Source organism: Watersipora subatra, chromosome 5, assembly GCF_963576615.1.
Source record: "Watersipora subatra chromosome 5, tzWatSuba1.1, whole genome shotgun sequence".
Taxonomy (NCBI): domain Eukaryota; kingdom Metazoa; phylum Bryozoa; class Gymnolaemata; order Cheilostomatida; family Watersiporidae; genus Watersipora; species Watersipora subatra.
Genome location: NC_088712.1, coordinates 423,925 through 448,365, shown reverse-complemented (window position 1 = coordinate 448,365; position 24,441 = coordinate 423,925). Strand labels below are relative to the sequence as shown.

The 24,441-nt window shown below is 34.6% G+C and overlaps 1 protein-coding gene across 1 annotated transcript in view; it reads right to left on the bottom strand.

Annotated features, from left to right (window-relative positions):
* The window catches only part of LOC137396178 (sucrase-isomaltase, intestinal-like), a 38,079-nt gene that overhangs the window by 4,281 nt on the left and 9,357 nt on the right, over window positions 1-24,441 (bottom strand). Inside the window, exons 5-15 of the mRNA XM_068082330.1 lie at window positions 19,119-19,237; window positions 18,113-18,238; window positions 16,498-16,629; window positions 12,505-12,633; window positions 10,751-10,964; window positions 7,898-8,018; window positions 6,763-6,934; window positions 6,241-6,372; window positions 2,978-3,126; window positions 446-530; window positions 240-296 (exon numbers count right to left, since the gene is read on the bottom strand). Coding sequence (XP_067938431.1) covers window positions 240-296; window positions 446-530; window positions 2,978-3,126; window positions 6,241-6,372; window positions 6,763-6,934; window positions 7,898-8,018; window positions 10,751-10,964; window positions 12,505-12,633; window positions 16,498-16,629; window positions 18,113-18,238; window positions 19,119-19,237 — 1,436 coding nt within the window. The remainder of the gene's footprint in view (window positions 1-239; window positions 297-445; window positions 531-2,977; window positions 3,127-6,240; window positions 6,373-6,762; window positions 6,935-7,897; window positions 8,019-10,750; window positions 10,965-12,504; window positions 12,634-16,497; window positions 16,630-18,112; window positions 18,239-19,118; window positions 19,238-24,441) is intronic.

Below are 24,441 nucleotides of genomic sequence, written 5' to 3'. Positions count from 1 at the left end.
TAACAACAATTGTAGTGGTCGAACTATTAAAACGTTATGAGGTCAAATGGGCTGTCAAAAAATATACAGACACATTAGAAACGCTTATTGAAATGCTAAAATAGATGTTTTAGGAAGAAAAATGACGTTGATAAAATTATATTGGAAACTACCACAAGAGCTGTATTGCCTACCATTATAACCCGACAGGCTGGAAAACATAAGCTCTTATCATGCATGATGGAGGCAAATATACTTACACCATAGTAGTCATACCAGATGCCTTCTGGGATATAAGCCTCTACCTTCTCACAGTCCTGCAAGTGTCAAAGTGCAGTTGACATAATTCTCATAGCTACAGCAACTAATGTGTGGAAGTGGCAAAGTTTACAAGTGCTGGCGCTTGCCAACAGGTGCCACGGTATGAATGGCAATTGTCTAATACTGTATACTGTAAAATACCAACTTCTTCCAGGCATGGGGAGATAAGCAGTGCAGGTCCCCATAGGAATTGTTTGCCTATGTCATGTGTTATATCGTCATCCATAAACCTAAAAATCATGCAATCACAACAGATAAAATTGGCTCTTCGAAAACCTATCAAGTCGTTAAATAAAGGCTTTGCAGCGACATCAATATTTTGAGAGAGAAGGCTGCCGATATGAACTTGCACCTTTAGTTTAAAAAGGTGATCTATCATTCTAATAAAAACCCATCTAGTGGTTTGATGTGCAAACATATACATATGAATCTCAGTGTTTGTCTCTTGATCTGTGTCTTGTGTTTCTAATTATATCGAGGAAGTTATAGAAATAAAAAATCTGCTTCGCTCTGGATTTGAGCTCTGAACCTCCAGGTTTGCAGGCAGGCAAGTCTATCAACTAGCAGCTACATTGTGACACAATAGAATAGTTGTGCACATATTTATGCAGTGATTGAAAAAGTACTATTGGTTACTACAATTGATCACATTAGAGATCATTTACAAGCAGAGCTAATACAGCTGGCTTCATGGCTGTACTTCACGGCTTATAGAAAAGGTTTAGACAGGTTTAAGTTACTACTTAAGTTGCCCAAATTAGCTATTTCATCAGCTTTGCGATTGGCTAACTAGTCAAGTTAGCCACTGTTTGTAAGTTGTCTTTTCAATACCCATGCAATGCCGGGCATTCATCTAGTATTTTATGTTATATTAGCAGTAAGTCTGGCAGTGACCAAGATTTCTTTCATTTTTCATCAGATAGCCTGCAGGTCCCTAACAGGTTGATTCTCAGGAATCGGGTGGAATCTTTAACCAAATACTTTAGTGAATTAGCGAAAGGCGCGGAACATACGTGTGTGTGAATTTTGGATGAAATCGACCAAGAACTGTGGAAATCAGCATATACATGAGCTAACAGACAGATGTACAATGACAAATAGATATTTTTTGATGTACATGTGAGCAAACAGTTGTCTTCCTTTGTTTGTCTTCAGCCAAGCTGCCTGCACAGATGCCAGTGAGACAAGATAACTACATGTATATGAATTTTAACTCTACTAAATGAATATGAATTTGGTTCAGAATTTGGTCCCAAACCCCAAACCCAAAGAAATTTTAACGCTATTAAGAATAGTAAGGTGCATGAGGCATGCCTCACTAAATAATTAATTGTTAATACTTAAGTATGACCTTATGACATTATCAAACTTATAAAAACATATGAAGCTTACTTATAGGTAGTTTGGAGCTGGCTGAAGTCTTTTCACATGGCTTCCTGGGAGGCAATACAAGCACCAAATAAAGCGTTGCTTAAGCAGAACAGCTCGGTTATGCAAGAAGGTGGTAAAGAAGGTGGTGGGATTTTTCATGTAATATTTTGTACAATAATTTTTTTCAAATACATGTAGATGTCTTTTGTGTCGTCTGCCGATGCACTAGATAAAAAAGCTTTGTATTTTTAATTGTTATCATGGTGTTTACCTTAAAGGTTGACTTGCAATAAAATTCACATTACAGTTATTTCGTATCAAAAGATTCACCATGTCTTACTCTGTTGTATTGTAGGTGCGAAATATGTGAAAATGTGATTACAAGCTCTTAAAAGCTCAAAAATGAAAAGCCGCCGTAGATTGAAATCTCTTTATTTTGATGACGTAACCATGAAATTTGGTTATTGTCTTGTCACGTGATGTTCTCAGGTGAATTGAAAGGACAATAAAAAGCTCAATATAAAGCTTATCGTAGCACTAGTTTATGACAAACACTTTGGGCTTTACCGAAGACCCCGTATCAAATATAGATACTCGCTACTTTACATTTTAGTTTAGGTTTGATCTAATCGGCAAGTCGTAATCTGATCATGTGACCCAATACTTCGCAAATAATTTCTGCAGTACTTTTCGATTATCACAAGTGATCAACAGACTCGTCATGATTGTCAGACAATGATATGTACTCCTTCAAGTCAAGGCTAAAAAATTAAACGAATTTTTACGGTAAGTTATAGGATATCAGTGCTAATAAAGACAGCATTACAATGATGAAAAAACAGATGCGTAAGAACAATAGACATGGTTTTATTGAATGCGTGAAGTCTATTTGTGAAAATATTTCGACGAATGAGGTTGCATGAAAGTGTAAACAGAAACCATCTCTCACAACTACATCACACTTGAGTCGTTTTGGAAAGAGAATCCAAACTACGGCGGTCTCGTGGGGCTGCGATTTTCTGTTCGTTTTTGAGTTTTTAAAAGCTTGTAATCACATTTCCACTTATTTGGCACCTACAACACAATAGAGTAAGACACGGTGAATCTTTTCATACCAAATAACTGTAATGTGAGTTTTGTTGCAAGTCAACCTTTAAGCGTGAAATATGAATGTTTTCTCTCGTATTCATTGAAGTCTTCTCAGTTTAAATGTAACTGTGATATTAGTGAATGCCTTTAAAACTATTGTATCCAGAACACGACTAAAATGATATGGCTACTGTAAAGTTCCTCTTAAGCTACTTACTCAAAGAATAGAGGTCGAGCGACTGTAGAACCTCTTTCACTTGCTCGATACATTAGAGTGTAGAGATATGGGAGGAGCTTGTATCGGGTGAGTAAAACGTTTCGAGACGATGCGATCATGTCTGGACCAAAGTTGGCTGGATCCTGGTCCTAGCCAATCAGAGAAAAGATACCAAAGAATAAAAGCATGGAGGAGATAACTAACTGATCTGGCACTAGAGAAATATTCACTCCAAAAGACAAATAGGTTTAATAAAAGTGGCTTTCATGAGCGAATCAAATTCAAATCTGTTTATGCAAGCTTTTTTTATCTGCCACATTTTTATACTTGTAACCTGTTTGTTTATAACAGCAAATATATAACTACACAGGATCAATAGAGTGATGCAACCGTTTAACTACACAGGATCAATTGAGTGATGCAGCTGTTTAACTACACATAATCAATAGAGTGATGTAACCATTAAGTTTTATAGTGCTACAAAAGTAATTTAGACATTATCTTTATCATAAGAAAATCTTTAGTAATTTGCTTCATGTGAACAACGAAACCAATTTCAGTGTACAGTACACTGAGAATAACTACAGGAGTTGTCTACCCATTGCGAGATAAAAAAATTCTGAAAAGTACCATTGTTTTACAAGTATTTTGTCACCTCTTTTATTTAACGGCTATTTGCATTTTGCAATTATAATCAATCAGTGAAAAGGTGCAGATCGGCCGCCCACTCTTTAACAGCTGAAACATGAGCAGACTCATCTTGTGTCACTCTTGCAGAAAATACATTTAAAGATTGTGATTGGACGTTATGTAAAAATCCGCAAAAAGGCATGAGAATGTCTTGCCTGAAAAAACATGGCTTACTTAAACTGCTGGGTTTGTGAGTAAAATTCCACTAGAATCACAGCTAGTGTTGTTACTAGTGAGTCATTTGTCACGAGTTGTTAGTAATGAGCTGTAAAGATGATTCAAGGATTTCACAATGACTCAATTCAACTCTCTTCAAGAAATTAATAATTCAATTGTTAATTCTTTTGCATCATGTGTTGTGTGAAATTCATTCAATTCGGTATTTAATCGCGAAACATCACAATTCAATTTTCAATTATTTACCTATTCTAACTTCAATGAATTGGTTTAATTTAATTCACATGTACGCACATTAGCTCAGTCTTTCGACTGTCAACTATAGCAAATATTATTAACTTTATCACTGTGAAATTTTTATCTTGTTCAGACAGAATTAAGTCATGCCGAAAACCTTTTGCCGACACTCGATATTTTTGCTTCCAAAGCTAGAGTTTCCGTCATAAAGCTTTAATTTAAAGTTTTTTGGAATCAACAGAAAATTTTTACAACAGAACTAATAAATTTGACAAACAAAAGCATGTTTAATATTTTTGCAATTTAGAGAAACTGGATGCAAAAAAACTATTGTTTTCACAGTTTGACCAAAACAACTAAGACCGATATCTTAGACCAAACTGCTGCACTTTTCCTACTACTTGTTGATTGGTATGTTAGATTTTGTAGTATTATGTTTATTGCAAGCAGCAATACGCAAGTTAAACTGAACTAGTCAAACAAAACGATGAAAACTTCATGCAAAACACAACGTAAAACATAATAGAAAGCACAACCTAAAACAGAATGTAAAGCACAATGGCAAAACTACAACCATAACTGATACAATGAAGGCGATACATGTAAGTGTATCACTAATGCTGAAGAATTTCACAATCAAAAATCTGTTTAGGCCGCCGTTTACAATTTTACTTTTTATCCATTTTAAGGCGGAAACAAGAACTCCGCAACAGCAAGTAACAAGAACTTAGATCAAGAACTCCGGAACAAGAACTTAGAAATCATGATTTCAGGGATTTCTGAGTAAAAGAAAAACTAGCTGGTTGGTTTTTGGCAAAGTTTTGAATAGATCTGTTAACTCTGTGTGGTCTGGGGTCAATATTTTGTATAGGCTGTGAAGGAAACTGGTATAAGGGCTTTTAGTAGAGACTTAGTATAGGCGAATTTTTCATAAAATGCAAAGTAAATACACGCATGAAAATATAAGCATAAAAATAAACATAAAATTCTGGATAATTGGCGGGTATATGCCAAGCAATATTACATTTAAATTGTGCCTCCATAAAAGCAGCATAACTAGGTCTACTGTCAATGCACAGGCAAACCCCAGAGTTATAATAATATATTAGTGCATAATACATTTTATCGACTAATAAAATATACGCAGTCATATCTAGGTACAGTGTATTTTGGAAACAAGAGTTGCTGGCAACATTTGACTGCAATGACGTCTTCACTTCGGAGCGCATCAGATAACAGGATGGTTTACTTAATATATCATTGTTCGTGATGGATTTTCCATCAGTGCTGTAGTTATCGTAGTAGTAGTAATAATAAGGGAAGCTTTGGTGCATTTTAACTAGAGTCGTTTTGCATATTGAAAATAGAGAATCAAGTCCATTCAATTATGATGACAGTTAAGAGCTAATTCAATTCAATCTTTACTGGTGGGATGCTTCGAGTCAACTCAATTTTACAGCAAGTAAAAAATCCCTAAGAATCAATCCAATTCATTTGTGAGTTGAGCCTTACGGCTCGTTTGAGCAAACATGTTAACTTGGGCATGAGTCATTAGTAGTTATGTGTTATAAGTGAGTCATTAGTAGTTATGTGTTATAAGTGAGTCATTAGTAGTTATGTGTTATAAGTGAGTCATTAGTAGTTATATGTTATAAGTGAGTCATTAGTAGTTATGTGTTATAAGTGAGTCATTAGTAGTTATGTGTTATAAGTGAGTCATTAGTAGTTATGTGTTATAAGTGAGTCATTAGTAGTTATGTGTTATAAGTGAGTCATTAGTAGTTATGTGTTATAAGTGAGTCATTAGTAGTTATGTGTTATAAGTGAGTCATTAGTAGTTATGTGTTATAAGTGAGTCATTAGTAGTTATATGTTATAAGTGAGTCATTAGTAGTTATGTGTTATAAGTGAGTCATTAGTAGTTATGTGTTATAAGTGAGTCATTAGTAGTTATGTGTTATAAGTGAGTCATTAGTAGTTATGTGTTATAAGTGAGTCATTAGTAGTTATATGTTATAAGTGAGTCATTAGTAGTTATGTGTTATAAGTGAGTCATTAGTAGTTATGTGTTATAAGTGAGTCATTAGTAGTAATGTGTTATAAGTTAGTCATTAGTAGTTAGGCGTTATAAGTGAGTCAAGAGCAGTGAGTTATCATACCACATGTGTTGTGCCACCATAGTTTCCTCCATTGTGGTTTCTAGCAAATGGATAAAAGGCACCAACTTGTGTCCATCTTTGGCACATGCTCTCTGTCGCGTTAAACCAGAAACCACAGATATCTGCTCCAGTCTACAAAACCAAACACAGTATGACTGTCATATTTCGCTCTACTCAGCCATACTTAAGGAATTTGTACACAAATGAAAACTTTGCTTTGAGTTCATGGTCAGTATATAAGCAATTGGAGCCATTTACGTCTTCAAACAGAAACTCATGGTGGTTAGTAAAAACATTTCTTAGGACGAGAGCAGAATTCAATGACAACCCAACCAAAGAACTGTTCAATAAAAGCTCAAGCAAAAAGGTCAGAGGGCAAAGAAACCAAAAGACTTTACCATTAGCCTATAACAAATGCAAAGTAGATTAACAATCTAAGGTTAGAAAGGTTTTCTAGGGTAAAAGACCATGGGAACATGACTCCACTCTCCTAATATTCTGCTACAAAAATTAAAGACTTGCCATAGGGAAGCCAAACAAGCTGAACTCTAGCATGCCGACAATGGACCAGGTCATGTGACCAGGTTTACTCTGGTTGTCTCCAAGCCAGTGTATAGCATACTTGCTTGTACCAGCAAATGTAGACCTGCTGAGGACGAAAGGCCTCTTGTCAGGAAAAATCTGTTGAAGGGCTCTGCAATTTCAATGTAAGGGATTGAGAGAAAGTAAGTATTAAGGCTACTTGAGGTAACTACTATACAGCCCTGACAATTTGTATTCATTGGATGTTATTAATGATTGGTTAATGATATTTACCGCCGTTTGTTAGAAACAGATGTTAGCACCAACCAAGGTTGAACTGTTACTACTCACTCCGCTCACAAGTATAACTACTCATAGGCATGACTAGTAAACCGTTATGTTGATCACCAACATTTACTATTTTTTATTAATAACCGCCATCAACATTTACCTATATGTAAATAACAATAATGCATTCGAAGAAAGAGTTTTCGCACTTGCTTGCTTCCTGTGTGACTGCCTATAACACAAGGATCTAACTGAGGCAAATTATTTATTCTAAAAACTGCCAATGATGACCTGCCATGACTGCCATTAGTTATTAGTACTAATGACTACTAATAACTACTAATGACTACTAATAACTACTAACAACCACTAATAATTACTAACGACTACTAATAACTACTAACGACTACTAATAACTACTAATGGCTACTAATAACCACTAACGGCTACTAATAACTACTAACAACCACTAATAACTACTAACGGCTACTAATAACTACTAACGACTACTAATGACCTCTAACGACTACTAATGACTTCTAACGACTACTAATAACTACTAATGGCTACTAATAACTACTAACGGCTACTAATAACTACTAACGACTACTAATGGCTTCTAACGACTACTAATAACTACTAATAACTACTAATGGCTACTAATAACTACTAACGGCTACTAATAACTACTAACAACCACTAATAACTACTAACGGCTACTAATAACTACTAACGACTACTAATGACTTCTAACCACTACTAACAACTACTAACGACTACTAATGACTACTAACCACTAGTAACAACTACTGCTACATATTTTTAACTGCTACTAGACTCTCAATACCTGTAAGTAGATATAGCCATGCTGTGGCCATATAAACTGTGAACATCATAGTGTTTCCCCCAGTGTTGCACGGAGTCCATGCAGATTGTCTTATCAACCAAGGAGTTGCCCAGTAGGTTTTCTACATTCAACAACAAACTGATCAGAAACATTATTTGATAGAGACAGAAGGGTCTCATGATAATATAAACATGGTATTGCAAAGTATGAAAACATAATTGGACATACAGACAGTAAATATGAGTTTATGTCAAACAATACAGTGCACCCAGGGTTACAACGCTTGTTTTTCAGTCTTTTCGCTTTGCGCAGCGGAACATTATGTTTTTTGTCTCCTCTATCCAGCCTTTTTTTTTGTTATTTTTTTTTCTTTTTTTGTTACATCAAAAAAACGGCTCTCGAAATTTAAATTTTTTTCTCCCAAAATCTCAAAATACTCCAAAATCTCTCCCAAAATACTCCAAAATCTCTCCCAAAATACTCCAAAATCTCTCCCAAAATACTCCAAAATCTCTCCCAAAATACTCCCAAATCTCTCCCAAAATACTTAAAGGAGACACATTGCTCGCGCATTCTTTCGGTTCAGCATTCTTTGTGGTTCGGAAAGGCTTGATATTACGCAAATTAAATGAAAATTAGAGAAAAGTAAGCGGAAGCGAAAATTGGTTATGCATTCTAGCGTTTAATATAATATTTACTATAAACTTTAATTCATTATACGCATATAACTATTTAACTATCCATAGTTTTTAAGATTGATAACAACATTAAATGAAGAAGTAAGAATCATAATCATACGCTGATCATAACTACTAAGTTACTGTAAGTAACCATAGTTACTTAGGTTAATATACTGTTTGGTTACTAGTTTTTTAATATGTACATGAAATTTTGATGTTTTTTGCTAGGAGTGTTGGTATTAGATAATGACTATAGGTTCTTATACCCCTTTCATAGAACTATTTCGCTTTACGATGCCAACAACGGAACGAATTAATACTGTATTGCGGGGGTCCACTGTATGTTAGTATTGCAAAGGTTACGCCGTTCAAATGTAAACAGATTGTATTGCTAAACAGTTTTTACAACCACCAACTCTTAACTAACCAATGATAATCCTTCTCTCTACATCTCTCAGGCAAAAAAAACTTGGTTAACAGTGAAAATCTTTAGAGCTTTTTGATGATTCATTAATTTCTCTGGAGCTGGCTGTTCTTGCAGATATACATTTAGGGGAAAAACGCTGAAGAATGCTAAGTTCTGGATTAACTTGTTAAGAAATAGCCATACACATAACTCTTTCAACCTTACCATCCTGTGCATTGGCAAGGTTATTGTGTATGTAACAATTTTCAACAAGCTGCAGTGTGGTGTTGCAGTTGCTTTGTGAAATCAATAAAAAAATTTACCTTTATGAGCAGACACAACCAGATACATAAAAAAATAAAGTGCAAATTGGAAGTCAAACTGTTTTTAAGCAAACTAGACTGTGAGCAGACCACCCTGGAGATATTCTAATAAAGAAAATTTTTACTAACAAGCTCTGCATACAAACAACTGATTCATATAACAGAGTATAGGACATTCATGATTGCAATTGTTACTGTAGGTTGAGGACTGTAGGGTGAGGACTGTAGGGTGAAGACTGTATGGTGAGGACCGTATGGTGAGGACCGTAGGGTGAGGAATGTAGAGTGAGAACTGTAGGGTGAGGACTGTAGGGTGATGACTATAGGGTGAAGACTGTATGGCGAGGACTGTTGAGTGAGGACTGTAGGGTGAGGGCTGTAGGGCGAGGGCTGTAGGATGAGGACTGTAGGGTGAGGACTGTATGGTGAGGACTGTAGGGTGAGGACTGTATGGTGAGGACTGTAGGATGAGGACTGTAGGGTGAGGACTGTATGGTGAGGACTGTAGGGTGAGGACTGTATGGTGAGGACCGTATGGTGAGGACTGTATGGTGAGGACTGTATGGTGAGGACTGTATGATGAGGACTGTATGGTGAAGACTGTATAGTGAGGACTGTATGGTGAGGACTGTATGATGAGGACTTTATGATGAGGACTGTATGATGAAGACTGTATGGCGAGGACTGTATGGTGAGGACTGTATGATGAGGACTTTATGATGAGGACTGTATGATGAAGACTGTATGGCGAGGACTGTATGGTGAGGGCTGTAGAGTGAGGACTGTAGGGTGAGAAATGTAGAGTGTGGACTGTAGGGTGAGGACTACATGTTGGGGACTCTGGGGTAAGGACTATAAGGCGATGGGTGTAGGGTGAGGATTAAATGGTGCCTAAAAGTTTTTTACTGTAATCACATAGTCACTTTATTTCAATTTGTTTAACTATATACATGTAATCTGTTTATTATCTTTTTATCAACAAAAACTAGCCAATAAAATTCTACCACAGTTGCAAAATTCTCCTATTCACATTAAAAAGCTTGTTCAATAATTTTAACGTCTTTATGCGCAGAATAATAAATTACATACAAAACTATTGTGCACTATTCTCTCTCTCAAAGATGACGAAGCGATGATTTTGTTGATTTACTCAACATGAGAACAAGAGTAGACAATTCCAATGCATTCGGGAAAACCATCATGATTACTACTCTGAACTAACATCCTAAAAATTCTTTGGTTTGAACGTTTGATAAACAGGTAATAATTGTCTCTAATATTTCTAGTTAGACAATCTACCTGTAGGATAGTCAGTGCTAATGTTGAACGACTTATTGATTTACTAAACGTAACTTACTTAACTTGGCACTTATTAATTAATAGTAGTTTATAGAGCTAGTACGATTGTAAGGTCCATGCTCCCTTCTAGTGTCCACCTACACACCTGGTATATATGGAGGTGAATTCCATCGGCTTTCCATATCACACTCTTCTTCAGCCTTGTTTCCCTCCCTGAAGTTGGAGGGCTCATTCATATCTACCCACAAACCATCGAAATGAAATCCAGTATTGTTGTAGAAATCCAATATTTGACTTTTCCACCAGGTGGTAGTAATTGGATTGGTAAAGTCTGGATAGTACACCAGACCGGGCCAGACCTGCAACAGTGTAGAGAACCTTTGGCTATTTTGTGTTCATTTGACCATTATATAAACTACAGTAAACTGAAGTTTGTTTATCAGAGATAGAGTCGATTTTAGTTCCATAGGCATTATCGTATGTGACTCAAAATGAAACGAGACTCGATGTGCGATTTGCCTTCTTTTAGTTAACTCTTTTGCTAATAAACTACGTCTTAAGGACATACCGGGTACATGTAATTACATAATTGGTTTAATCCAATGTATAGCTGTTGAACTACAAGGTCTATGGTTAAGCTTGATATCATATTATTCAGTATAAAGGTCTACTTCAACTCGTGCTATAAAAATACTGTTATAGCAGAGTGCTGTGGTCAGGGCCGTAACGATCGACCTGCTGGCCGCCACAGCTAACCGGGTAACGGGCTAACGGCTAACCGGGCTGAGCTTTGCTGTCACAGAAGAAGGCTCGGTCACCGTTGAAGATGGCTGACGAATGAGGAGGCTGTGTACTAGAAGAGTGAATCATACTAAAAGACTGAACGTAAAACAAAACAAAAAGTAGGCGAAGCCTAAAAAGAAAGAAAATATGTAAAAGGAGCCCAAAACGAACATTCGAACAGAGTTGTACACCCACTCTCTACATGTTTGCATTTGGTTTATTGCTTATCTTACATGATAATTAATATTTATTTAAATATAATATTATATATCGTTGGTGTTTAACACTCGCTATTGTTGTTTGACTGTTTTGTGGAGAGTAAAAGGAACTGGCAGTTTCTTTTACAATACTACGTTTTGCAGAATGAGCTCTCAGACTTCTGTTGAACATTTCACTACTACCGTGATCATGTTCCAAGTCTGACGAGTTATCAATATTATTATAGTTTATGGCATTATTATTACAGCTAAAAACAACACAATCACTCTCAGTAGTACTATTATTCAATAGATAATCATCAGAAGTCTGTAGATCTAAAATTGGTGAAACCTCCGTAGCTGTAATGTGTCTGACACGACTCGTCATTGCTAAGAAGATGTTATAAAAATCAAAATTTTGCAAAGCAAAACTACGCTTAAGGTTGGCTGTAGTTTTGCTTTGCAAAATTAAGGTTAAGGTTGGCTGTAAACATATTTTTACCGGCTCAATGCATGATTGTTTGATGGCTGCTTAAAAAAAAATAATTAAAACTGCTGCAATAGCTTGTTGCTATCACAGATTGAACTCAAACGTATGCTATCAAATGTCATGGCAAATGGCCGCTACCCAATAGTTGCCACCTGCTATCAAATGTCAAGCCTGTCGCTCTACTAGCTTATGGCAAATAACCACTACCCAATAGCCGCCACCCGCTAATAAATGCCATTCCTGTTGCTCTACTAGCTAGTGACAAATAGCCACTACCCAATAGCTGCCACCTGCTATGAAAACATACCAGACAACTTTATTACATAGCTTGGTGTATAAAAGACTGTCTGAATCAATATCCCTTAGCCGATCCCACCAACACAAAAACGTCCACACAGTATGATTAAAATTTGATAAAAGTTGTTTCACCTCGCCTACTAGCCTGGTTCCATCCTCAGATCTGATGAACACGTCCATATCTTTACCCTCTTCTAGAGCCTTGTACGTCCCATTATTTATATCCTTTATCTTTTCCTTTTCTATGCCTATGCCAGGGTCCTACAGAGCGGTGTAAAAAGGACAGTAGATGGACATAGAAAACAAATGAACCACTAATGAGTAGCTACTACCCACTCCAAGGTCCACTGTTGTTTATTTGTGCTCCAAGACTTGTATGGACCGAGTTCAACAGCATGTTTGATATTATCAACAGAAAATATTTTGTCAACAATTTTGTCAAAAAAATGATTTAGTTACTAACAAACAGAAAAAATAAAATACTTTGTCATCAGCTTAAAATAGAGCTTATAGACTAGACGCTCTTATAATACAGCTTAAAATAGAGCTTATACAGTAGACGCTCTTATAATACAGCTTAAAATAGAGCTTATACAGTAGACGCTCTTATAATACAGCTTAAAATAGAGCTTATACAGTAGACACTCTTATAATACAGCTTAAAATAGAGCTTATACAGTAGGCACTCTTATAATACAGCTTAAAATAGAACTTATACAGTAGACGCTCTTATAATATAAACCTTTTAAAGGTTTAATAGCTAATAGCAAATAACAGGCAACTCTCATTACCTCTCATTGTTTATAAGGGATTTTTAATACCTGGGCAACGCTTGATGGCACAGCTAGTCTATACATCTCTCAAAGTCTGTGTGTTGTGTGTATGTGTAACTATCATAGTTAAAATCAAGGAATGAAAGATCCAATTGGCAGAGGATTTGATCTCAGAACTTCCAGGTCTACAGTCCAGCGATCTACTCCACTACACTACGATTCCCATGCAATGGGTGCTTGTGATCACATCGGTTAAAATAATTATTCACACTTAAAAACTTCGGGTTATCAACTAACACTGTAGAGCATTACACAAAATAAAACGATTGGCGGTTGACTTGCAACAAAATTCGACGAAATTACAGTTATTTGGTATCATAAGATTCACCATGTCTTGCTCTGTTAACTTGTAAGTGCCAAATATGTGGAAATGTGATTACAAGCTCTTAAAAACTCAAAAACTAACAGTTAAAAAAAGTCTGCAGGTTGGAATCCCTTTATTTTGATGATGTACTCAACTCGACATGGTTATTGTTTTGACACGTGATGTTATCAGATGTCAAAACGAAAACACGTGTTATCACGCCGTTCTCATAATGGCTGTGATTAACTGTTTGTTTCTGAGCTTTTAAGAGTTTGTAATCACATTTCCACATATTTTGCATCTACAACACAGCAGAGTAAGACATGGTGAACCTTTTAACACCAAATAACTGTAATGTGAATTTTGTTGCAAGTCAACCTTCAAGTAACTTCTACTGAACGCAAAAAGTTTATTTAAAGTTCTTGCATTATGTTACATAAAAAATTATACTTAACCTAAAATGTTAAGTCGATGCACGTTCTCAAATTCAATTAGAATAACGAGAGCTTCATAGTTAGCCTTAAAAATATCATTTTCTCTTTTACCGCAGTTTTAATAAAAAAGGCGCATAGAGGTAATTATTATTTATATATATTATATAAACATATATATGTATATACATATATATTTATATACATATTATGTTATATATATATGTATATACATATATATGATACATAAATCTGAAAGTTTGTGTGTGTTCTTTGGTTTGTCCAGTTATAGCTAGTAATCTTGGGATGAAAAGCTCACATTGTGCTGGATTTTAATTCCTGGAGATTGCAACTGCAAGGTTCAAACCTTTAACCACTGAGCAATACAGTTCTTAGCATTCTATCGCTTTTATCATATACCGTATACCGCATGAACACAGTAAATGTGCACTTTTGATTATTAACTAATTACCTTTTGCATTTGTTATTTTTTGAAGCTGTTGAAAACCCCATTTTTTTAATTTGTATTTTTTAAATGTGCCATTTAAATTTAAAATGTGCCTTCACACTTCTACTTTTGTTTTTGTAAGCTTCGATCGCTCAATCAGTAAAAGCTAAATACTTTTCACGCGGTCGATTGTATTATCTCCAGTAGGAATTGCCTCTACATTCTCGCTCCGTTCAGTCAGACAAAGTACCAAACAAAGACAGTCCGATATCTCATTTTTTCATTTGTAGTAGTATGGAGAGGTACCAGTATCGTTGCATTCAAAGTTTTGATGGATAGCTTCTGGTGGAACAGTAAACTTTTTTATACACTTACACATCTATGCATGAACTGTTATTACTAATTCAACATATTCAGGATTTTTTTTTCAGTTTTTATTAATTGTACTATTGCCGAATTATCTTTTATTGTAACATCTGCTTAGCAATGGCCCTTCGAAAGCAAAGAAAAATTAGGTTAGCTTCGGATAAATTTCAAGAAAAATCGGCAAAATTGATCTTTGTTAAACCACTCAAAAGAAAAAATGTCTTTTCTTCTGAGTATTTCAAAAGCGATCAATTTTTGCCAATGGTAATGTAAAAAATGTCCTGGCAGTCACATCACCTAAAACAACAAACAAATCTCAAGTCATAGAAAAATCTCTATACTTTCTGATGAAATTTTTTTCAACTTTACATTAGAAGCATTTAATTTGAAACAAGCCATCTATGCTTTTGAATTAAATTATAGTTTGTATATGTACATGTATCTACTAATAAATACATAGACTTGTGACAGTGCTCTGATAACTTAAATGCTCTGATAACTCGAACACTTTCGCTCGGTCCCGTGAAGTTTGAGTTATCCATGTTTGACTGTATTTATATTTTACTTTATTTGGCACATATACTTTTTTTTGCAATGGCAAAAAATTAATATAAATTTAAATCGTGCAGAATTATTTTTTATTGTAATCGTAGCAAAACAGACTTAATTTAGCTATTACTTGCTAGTTATTTCACATTTACATCTAAACCTTTTATAGTCATCTTATTTTGTTAATTTATTTGACCTACACAAAACATTTCCCTCATGATATGAAATTTGAAAGTTACAATGCACCTGTTATGTTAAATAAAAATATTTTTTTCTGTGCAAAGACTTTTATTATCCGAGCAATGCCAGGCATTCAGCTAATATATATATTTTACTCTATTTTGCTTTTATATTGCTATTATACTTTTATTTCGCATGAAGCAGTGGTGAAAAAATTGATATAAATTTAAATCGCGCTGCACATAAGAACGCTAGCATCAGAAAAACAGGGAAGTGCTGTTGATACAAACCAATAATACCATATATATATATATATATATATATATATATATATATATATATATATATATATATGTGGTATTATGGGATTTGTGGTAATGGGATTTGTGTCCCTTGCCTAAGCTCTGAGCTGCACTGATGAGGCTTCAATAGCCGAAACAGTACTGTCTGTAGCATGAGTATATATATATATATATATATATATATATATATATATATATATATATATATATATATATATGGTCATTAAAGGTCATTAAATTAAGCAGATATGTTTAGTTTTCTCTTTTTAAAAAGCCAAAATGGGAATTTGAAAAGATCTTAAAATAGATTGTGCTGTTTACACATATTTTATGCCTTGTATAATGTAAACTCTGGATGGATTATTTAAGCTATAGGAGTGTCCATTTTAATAGACAAAATATCTCATGCAGTTGCATAAACTTCACCAACTTCATAGAATTTACTTTGTTTTTGCTTTTATACTTTGAAATATATTAAAAATAAGTTTGTTGAATGAAAACAGAAAGTTTTTTAGAAGCTGTGTACCCAGGACAGGGTAGGTTGGTAGGTAGGCTGTAACAACTTCGGCAAACATACAATAAATATTTGCTTTGTATCACAACCTGTTTCCTGTTTCTGCTGTTTGATATACATTGATAAGAATTGTGGTGGAATAATATGCCACTCATAAAAGTCACAACTTAAGTAGGAGCAAACAGCTTCATTTCTTACCAGAATTATAACATAATGGGTGTGGTTAGCTTGAAGTTCCTTCACGTAATCTGGAAGGTCTCCAAAGTTCTGCTTATCATATGTAAAAGCAAACTTGTGGAGCATATAGTCAATGTCTCCATAAACAACGTCCTGTCAACAGAAAAACAAACAGGAAGTGACCAGTAAAACTAACAACCGTAATCCTCTGTACTGTTTGCGAGTTTACATTTTGTAGTTTCAGTACTTCATGGAGTAAAATTATTTATTAAAAAATTAAAAACTGTATCAAAAAACGCGTAAGATGCATAAATCTCTCTCTTACTCTGGCCCAGTAAGAGAGAGATATATGTAAGAGAGATATACGTAAGAGAGAGATATATGTAAGAGAGAGATTTATGTAAGAGAGAGATATATGTAAGAGAGAGAGATATATGTAAGAGAGAGATATATGTAAGAGAGAGATATATGTAAGAGAGAGATATATGTAAGAGAGAGATATATGTAAGAGAGAGATATATGTAAGAGAGATATATATGTAAGAGAGAGATATATGTAAGAGAGATATATATGTAAGAGAGATATATATGTAAGAGAGAGATATATGTAAGAGAGAGATATATGTAAGAGAGAGATATATGTAAGAGAGAGATATATGTGAGAGAGATATATGTAAGAGAGAGATATATGTAAGAGAGAGATCTATGTAAGATATATATATATATAGTACTTTATTGGCAATAAAAGTAAGAGATATATGTAAGTAAGAGATATATGTAAGAGAGAGATATATGTGTACATCATGCCTCTTAAATGTCACAACATTGTTTGTTTGTTTAATATACCTGAGAGAAATAGGAAAATGCTTACAAATAATGATAAAGAGATTTTATTAGATGTGGGTTTACTACTATGCAGACTTTCTATTATTGCAAAGATTAACTGATTAATTAAATTAATTTAAATTAATTAAAGATTAGCCAGATTAACTGTGAAAGATGAGGAATTACTGTAGTTATTCGACTTGCAACTAAAGTGTTTAGTTTTACGAAGCACATTTAATTATACATACCACAAAGTACCTTCGCGAATTAACCAAATATCTCAGAATTTATTGTTTGTTAAACTCATCAGTTTGAAATAGACCGAAAACCATAGATATAATATATTTATAATAATATATATATATTATATATACATTATATATACATTATATATAATATATACATAATATATCATAGTAATATATTATCATATATCATAATAATATATTATAATATTAATAATATATTATATTATTATATTATATATATTATATCATATACAATATATATAATAATATGTTATGTTATATTATATATATTATCATACATAATACAAATATATAATATATATAATAACCATAGATATAATAATAATAGATATAATAACCATAGATATAATAATAATAGATATAATAATGGGTTTATTATATCTATGTCGACAACCAACACTTTCTTGAGATTAGCAAAAGCAGTACAAAGTCCAGAGAGGTGGAGAACTGGCACCAGTAGGACGAGTTTTCACAGTCAATTGTTTCAACTGCATGTAGGTCTCAGTGAGGCTGAAAAGTAACAGGCAGGAGTTGTCTTCTCACCAATGGTATGCCAGCTTCTTTATTCCTCCTCACTACTTCTTTGAGATGATCTGTGTCTGAGTAGCCCCATCGCGATAGCTGAAATCCTAAACTCCAGTAAGGAGGTAAAATCGGCCGGCCTATCAACTGCAATATCAGGATATATCATTAAAGATGATACTGGGTTCCCAGTGCATAAGGGGTACAGGTGAGGTGTTTAGATTCTAACCACATGCCAGTCATGTGCTAATCACGTGACTGGCATGACTTGGTAATTACATAATAACCAAGTCATGTTAAGTTTGTCGATGGAGAACACATGAATTCAGAGCAACGAATAATTAAAATAATTCTAAGATCTTTAAAAATGTGCTAGTGTTTTAGGTTATGACAATCGTATGCTTGCTTCATAACAAACGCATGTACATGTACATGAAAGCAGCATATAAGAGACAACTTCAATTTAATTTATACATGGAGTACTTAGTGAATGATTATCACATTACCATTTCACAATAAAATCTTTTATTGAATTTTTGCAATTTTCACCTTTTAGAATACGCATAGGAGTCTGAACTCTGAAGGCACCCATAACTATATGTAATGAACTGATTTATCCTACCATGACCCGCAGAATGGGAAATCAAACAGAGAATACCATTTAGCAATGTTCTATTCATCAACCTGTTGTCAATAAGGCATAACTATGATGAATTCTAAATAATTACATGCTAGTTACTATAGTTTAATACTGTATTAGTGAGTCAACATTCCTTTGTTCACAGTTTATTTATTCTTTATTAATTAAATCTTATATTTCATTAATTCATTTATTATTGGCGCTGTTGTCAACTAGTTAAACGTCTTTGAGATAAACAATAAAGAACCTAATTATTTATAAAGTGGCATGTTTGGTTACTAAAGTTACCTAGTCACAACTTCATGTCTACACTATATTAACTGCCTAATTGGAATAAACCAAGGACGACGATTACCAATTACCATTAGCTAAAAATAGACTAATTACCTCTGTGTAATGTTGAGTCACCTCATCTGGAGTGTCTCCAATAGTAAAATAAAACTTGAAAAGGCCACCGATGACTCTGTAGGTAACAGATGGATACGGTGCAGGCTGCATGTGCACATCTACAAAGAAATGACATTTACAGTGCAATAGGAAGTACGTATAAAATTTGTGCCCTTTCCGCATGGGCAGTCGTGGCCTAGTGGTTTAGAGCGCTTGACCAATGTACAGCAGGCTGGGGTTCAACTCCCATAAATGGCATTCCAATCCTCAATCACTATCCTGCAACCAGGCATGTCTCTGGATTGAGAAACCATCATCACTGAGTCAAAACATGTCCAACCAATACAATTCTCTAAAACATGTACACAAAAAATCATACTTGCTGTGTGAGAGCTTACTCACCCTATTGTACTAGAATTATAGGTAGACATGAAACTGCTAGCAAGAAAATTAACAATAAATACCTAAATGCTTGGTGTTGTGCAGGTAACAAAAAGATTTTAGCACAGAAGACTTACTTTCTATCAACATATACAACATTTATCATTCTAGCTTTTAAATAAAGGTGTTTGTTTATTTTTGTGTGTGTCCAGCCAATGCATGATTCAAATCAAGCATAATGGCTAAAACAGATTGCTGAAAAACAATTTACTTCTTATGGTACAGATTTGTTCTAGATTTAAAACAGCTTATAAACAGGTAATGTAGTTGCCATTGACTATGTTTCTCTACCCAATGTATTTGAGTAACTCAGTTATTCTAAATTTTTACTATAATAAGAGCGGTGTCTGTCCTTCACCATTGGCATTAAGAAAAAACATTGCACCTCACGGAACCAAACCTATACATTTAGGTGCACGGATATTAAGCCAAGTCAATACCACTAAACCATGCAACCAGCTTGCCATAGCTTGGAATAATTGCGCTTATAATCGTTACACCTCATGATCTCTTGTGTACAACCGTGTCTCTAGTAGTTCAAGCATTACTATACTAGCGTGCATACTTATTAGTCTATAATTATTCTATAGTATGGCAAGGTGGTGCAGTGGTTAGCGCGTCTGTCTGCAAAACCACTGTTTTCGCAATCAATTTCAGTCAAAGCGGTTTGTTTTATTCCTAATGTTAGCAAACGCTGTGAGTATGCTTATTTTATCATTATAATACAATTATAATAGGACACACGACAAACCAACAAACAAACACTTAGATTTATATATTATATATAAATACAGTCAAACATGGATAACTCGCCCACGGATAGCTCGAACACCTGGTTAACTCGAACGGTTTCTTTGGTCCGTTCCCACGTAATAATAAATTGCTATAGATAACTCGAACTCAACACTGTTAACTCGAACTGTTTTTTCCCAACGACTACCGAAAGGGTTGTTATCTCTTTAGAAAATCACTTTATTCCAAGCCATGGAGGTGAACCTCAACTTTTCGTAATTCATAAGCGTCGTTATTACCGCCATCAGCAAAATATTTTTGTCAACGACTTTTCTAAAGGTTTGGGGAAATTTGATTTATAGCAAACATCCGCTTAGCGATCGCCCTTCGGAAGCAAGGTAAAGTGAGATAATCTTTGCATAAACTTCAAGAAAAATCGGCAAAATTGATCGTGGGTAAAACGCTCAAAAGAAAAAGATGTCTTTTCTTTTGAGCATTTCAACAACGATCAAGTTTGGCCAATGTCAATCTAAAAAACGTCCTGGCAATAACATCACCTCAAACAACAAACCAATCTCAAGTGATAGAAACATCTCTATAATTTTTGATAAAAACGTTTTAAACTTTACATTAGAAGCATTTAATTTGAAACAAGCCATTTGTGCTTTTGATTAGAATATTTATATATAAATATTTATATATATAATATATATAAATATATATATATATATGCCAAAGTGTGATAAAACAAATGTTCTGCTACCAAAGTTACAGAAAGATTCAAACAAGGCAGTTTCCGCATAGTCCTAGGACTGTCAAAAAAAAGCACCGGATCAACGCATGCATTTGGCTCTTTAAAACACACTTAAAGATTGACTTGCAATAAAATTCACATTCCAGTTATTTGTTATCAAAAGGTTCACCATGTCTTACTCTGCTGTGTTGTAAGTGCAAAGTATGTGGAAATGTGATTACAAGCTCCTAAAAGCTCAAAAACGAAAAGCCACCGTAGATTGGAATCTCATTATTTCTCTGACGTAGTCATTACAGTTTGGTTATCGTCTTGTCACGTGATGTTCTCACGTGAATTGAAAGGCCAACAAAAAGCTCAATATAAAACTTATCGTAGCACTAGTTTATGATAAACACTTCGAGTTTTACCGAAGACCCCGTATCAGGTATAGATGCTCACTACTTTACAGTTTAGTTTCGGTTTGGTCTCATTGTCTAGTCGTAATCTGATCATGTGACCCAATACTTCGCAAATAATTTTTGCAGCACTTTTCGATTATCACAGGTTACCAACAGGCTCATCATGATTATCAGACAATTATATGTACTCCTTCGAGGTAAGGTTAAAACATTAAATGAATTTTTACAGTAAGTTATAAGATATCAGTGCTAAAAGTGACAGCATTACAATGACGATAAAACAGACATGTAAGAACAATAGACATGGTCTTATTGAATGCGTGAAGTATATTTGTGAAAATATTTTGACGAATGAGGTTGCATGAAAGTGTAAACAGAAACCATCCTGTAACAACTACGTCCCATTTGAGCCGTTTTGGAAAGCGAATCCAAACTACGATCTCGTGTGGCTGCGATTAACTGTTCGTTTTTTAGCTTTTAAGAGCTTGTAATCACATTCCCATATATTTTGCACCTACAGCACAACAGAGTAAGACATGGTGAATCTTATGATACCAAATAAATGTAATGTGAATTTTATTGCAAGTCAACCTTTAAAGGTTGACTAGCAACAAAATTCACGTTACTGTTATTTGATATGAAAAGATTCACCATGTCTTACTCTGTTGTGTTGTAGGTGCAAAATATGTGAAAATGTGATTACAAGCTCTTAAAAGCTCAAAAGCGAACAGAAAATCGCAGCCACACAAGACCGCCGTAGTTTGGATTCCCTTTCCAAAACGGCTCAAATGTGATGTAGTTGTGAGAGATGGTTTCTGTTTACACTTTCTTGCAACCTAATTCATTGAAATATTTTCACAAATATACTTCACGCATTCAATAAAACCATGTCTATTGTTCTTACGCGTCTGTTTTATCATCATTGCAATGCTGTCACTTTTAGCACTGATATCTTATAACTTACTGTAAAAAATCGTTAAACTTTTTAACCTTAGCTCGAAGGAGTACATATCATTGTCTGATAATCATGATGAGCTTGTTAGTCACCTGTGAAAATCGAAAAGTGCTGCAAAAATTAATTACAAAGTATTGGGTCACATGATCAGACTACGACTTGCCGATTAGACCAGGCCGAAACAAAACTGTAAAGTAGCGAGCATCTATATTTGATACGGGGGTCTTCGGTAAAACCCGAAGTGTTTGTCATAAACTAGTACTACGATAAGTTTTATATTGAGCTTTTTATTGGCCCTTCAATTCACGTGAGAACATTCGTGACAAGACGATAACCAAATTTCTTGGCTACGTCACCGAAATAAAGAAATTCCAATCTACGACGGCTTTTGATTTTTGAGCTTTTAAGAGCTTGTAATCACATTTCCACATATTTGGCACTTACAGCAAAACAGAGTAAGACATGGTGAATCTTCTGATACCAAATAACTGTAATGTGAATTTTGTTGCAAGTCAACCTTTAAGGCTTTCTGATTTCATAGGAGCAACTAAATATTTGATGAATGCTTTGATCAAGCGGAAATGTGCAAGCAAGCAATGCAACTTAATTTGTCTTTTATTCCCTTTGCTTTCCAACACAAATTACCATAATCTGGAAACGTCAAAGTCAACAAGAAGCTATATTAACTGCGTGTACATTTGTTATTAATTGAACAGAGTGTATCAGAATCTCCAACAACTGATCCATTACGTTCATTTTTAGACATCTCAACATGCTTTTGCCAGTTCAATTTGTAAATGTTTGTTCAGTTGCAACAACCAATCAGAGTAGATAAAGCGCAATTTCATGAAAAAATTCAGGTTTATGGTACAAAGAAAAATACAAGATATTATGTTATTTAAAAGAAATTACAAAAATAAATTTCATTTTCAAAACAATTTTCTTCATAGAAAAATTACATTTCACATTTACCTATTTGTGTGTGTAATATCCTTTGGCAGCCGAGCTGGCTGCCACAAAAATTGCTAACAAAAAGCTAACAACAGACTATTGTCTTAGAATAAGTCTTAGAATAAGTAGCCTCAGCTTTAAGACAATCAAACTATCACATAAGTTAAGTTGTGGTAACTACGAAGGAATTGAAATATGAAGCGCAAATAGGTTTCATTTAGCTAGAGTTTGATTTAGCCTGTGATTTTGTTGAAGTAGTTAGGCTTGAATAATTGGCCTCCCCTCAAAAGAGTAGCTAGATTTACAAGTTGTTATTAATACTAGAAATCTCTAAGCTGATCCCAGGCCCATGGTAATTCCCAAAGCATGCGGTATTTTATTATTTTGTTCAGCAGCTCACGTTTTAACTTGAAAACAGTGTTCTGCTTATGATTGTTGTATCATATCAAAAACACACACTTTTTAAAAGGATAGCTGATAACTGAAGACACGCCCTGTCAGTCTTTGGCACCTTCGTCATACTATCAACTTGTTAGCATAGACGTTTCACTTCTGCATTTTCATTTAGGCTTACGCGTTGTTATCAGTCTGACTCTCAGCCAATTCGATTACACCAAATCAGTTACACATAGCGAACCATTATACTGAACTGTGCAGTAGAGGTGATAGGGTGAAATGATTAGATAATTTAGCCGTTGGTCAATGATGCAGTCACAGCAGTGTAATTTGGATAATCTTATGGAAAGGCTGAACTCAAGAACTATAAACTCTATGAAACAGGGCAATGATAGCAAATACAGCCCTGCTTAGTACAGCTGCTCTATTGCCTGTATAGTTATTAGCATGTACACTATCACCTGTCAGCAGGTACCAACCCTTCTGTAGAGAGTGCATTAAATTGTTTGTGATTGGCTGGTCAATTCTTTCAGGAGATTGTCGGCTAATCTGCTGTAGTGAATGTACAAATGTATCGTGCTATCTAGCATTACAATTCTCAGATGAACAACTACATGCATTTTTTAAGATTTCTGATCCGAGAGGCAGAGCTGTATGCTGTTAGTATAGCTAAAAAAGCATAGATGTATGCTGTTA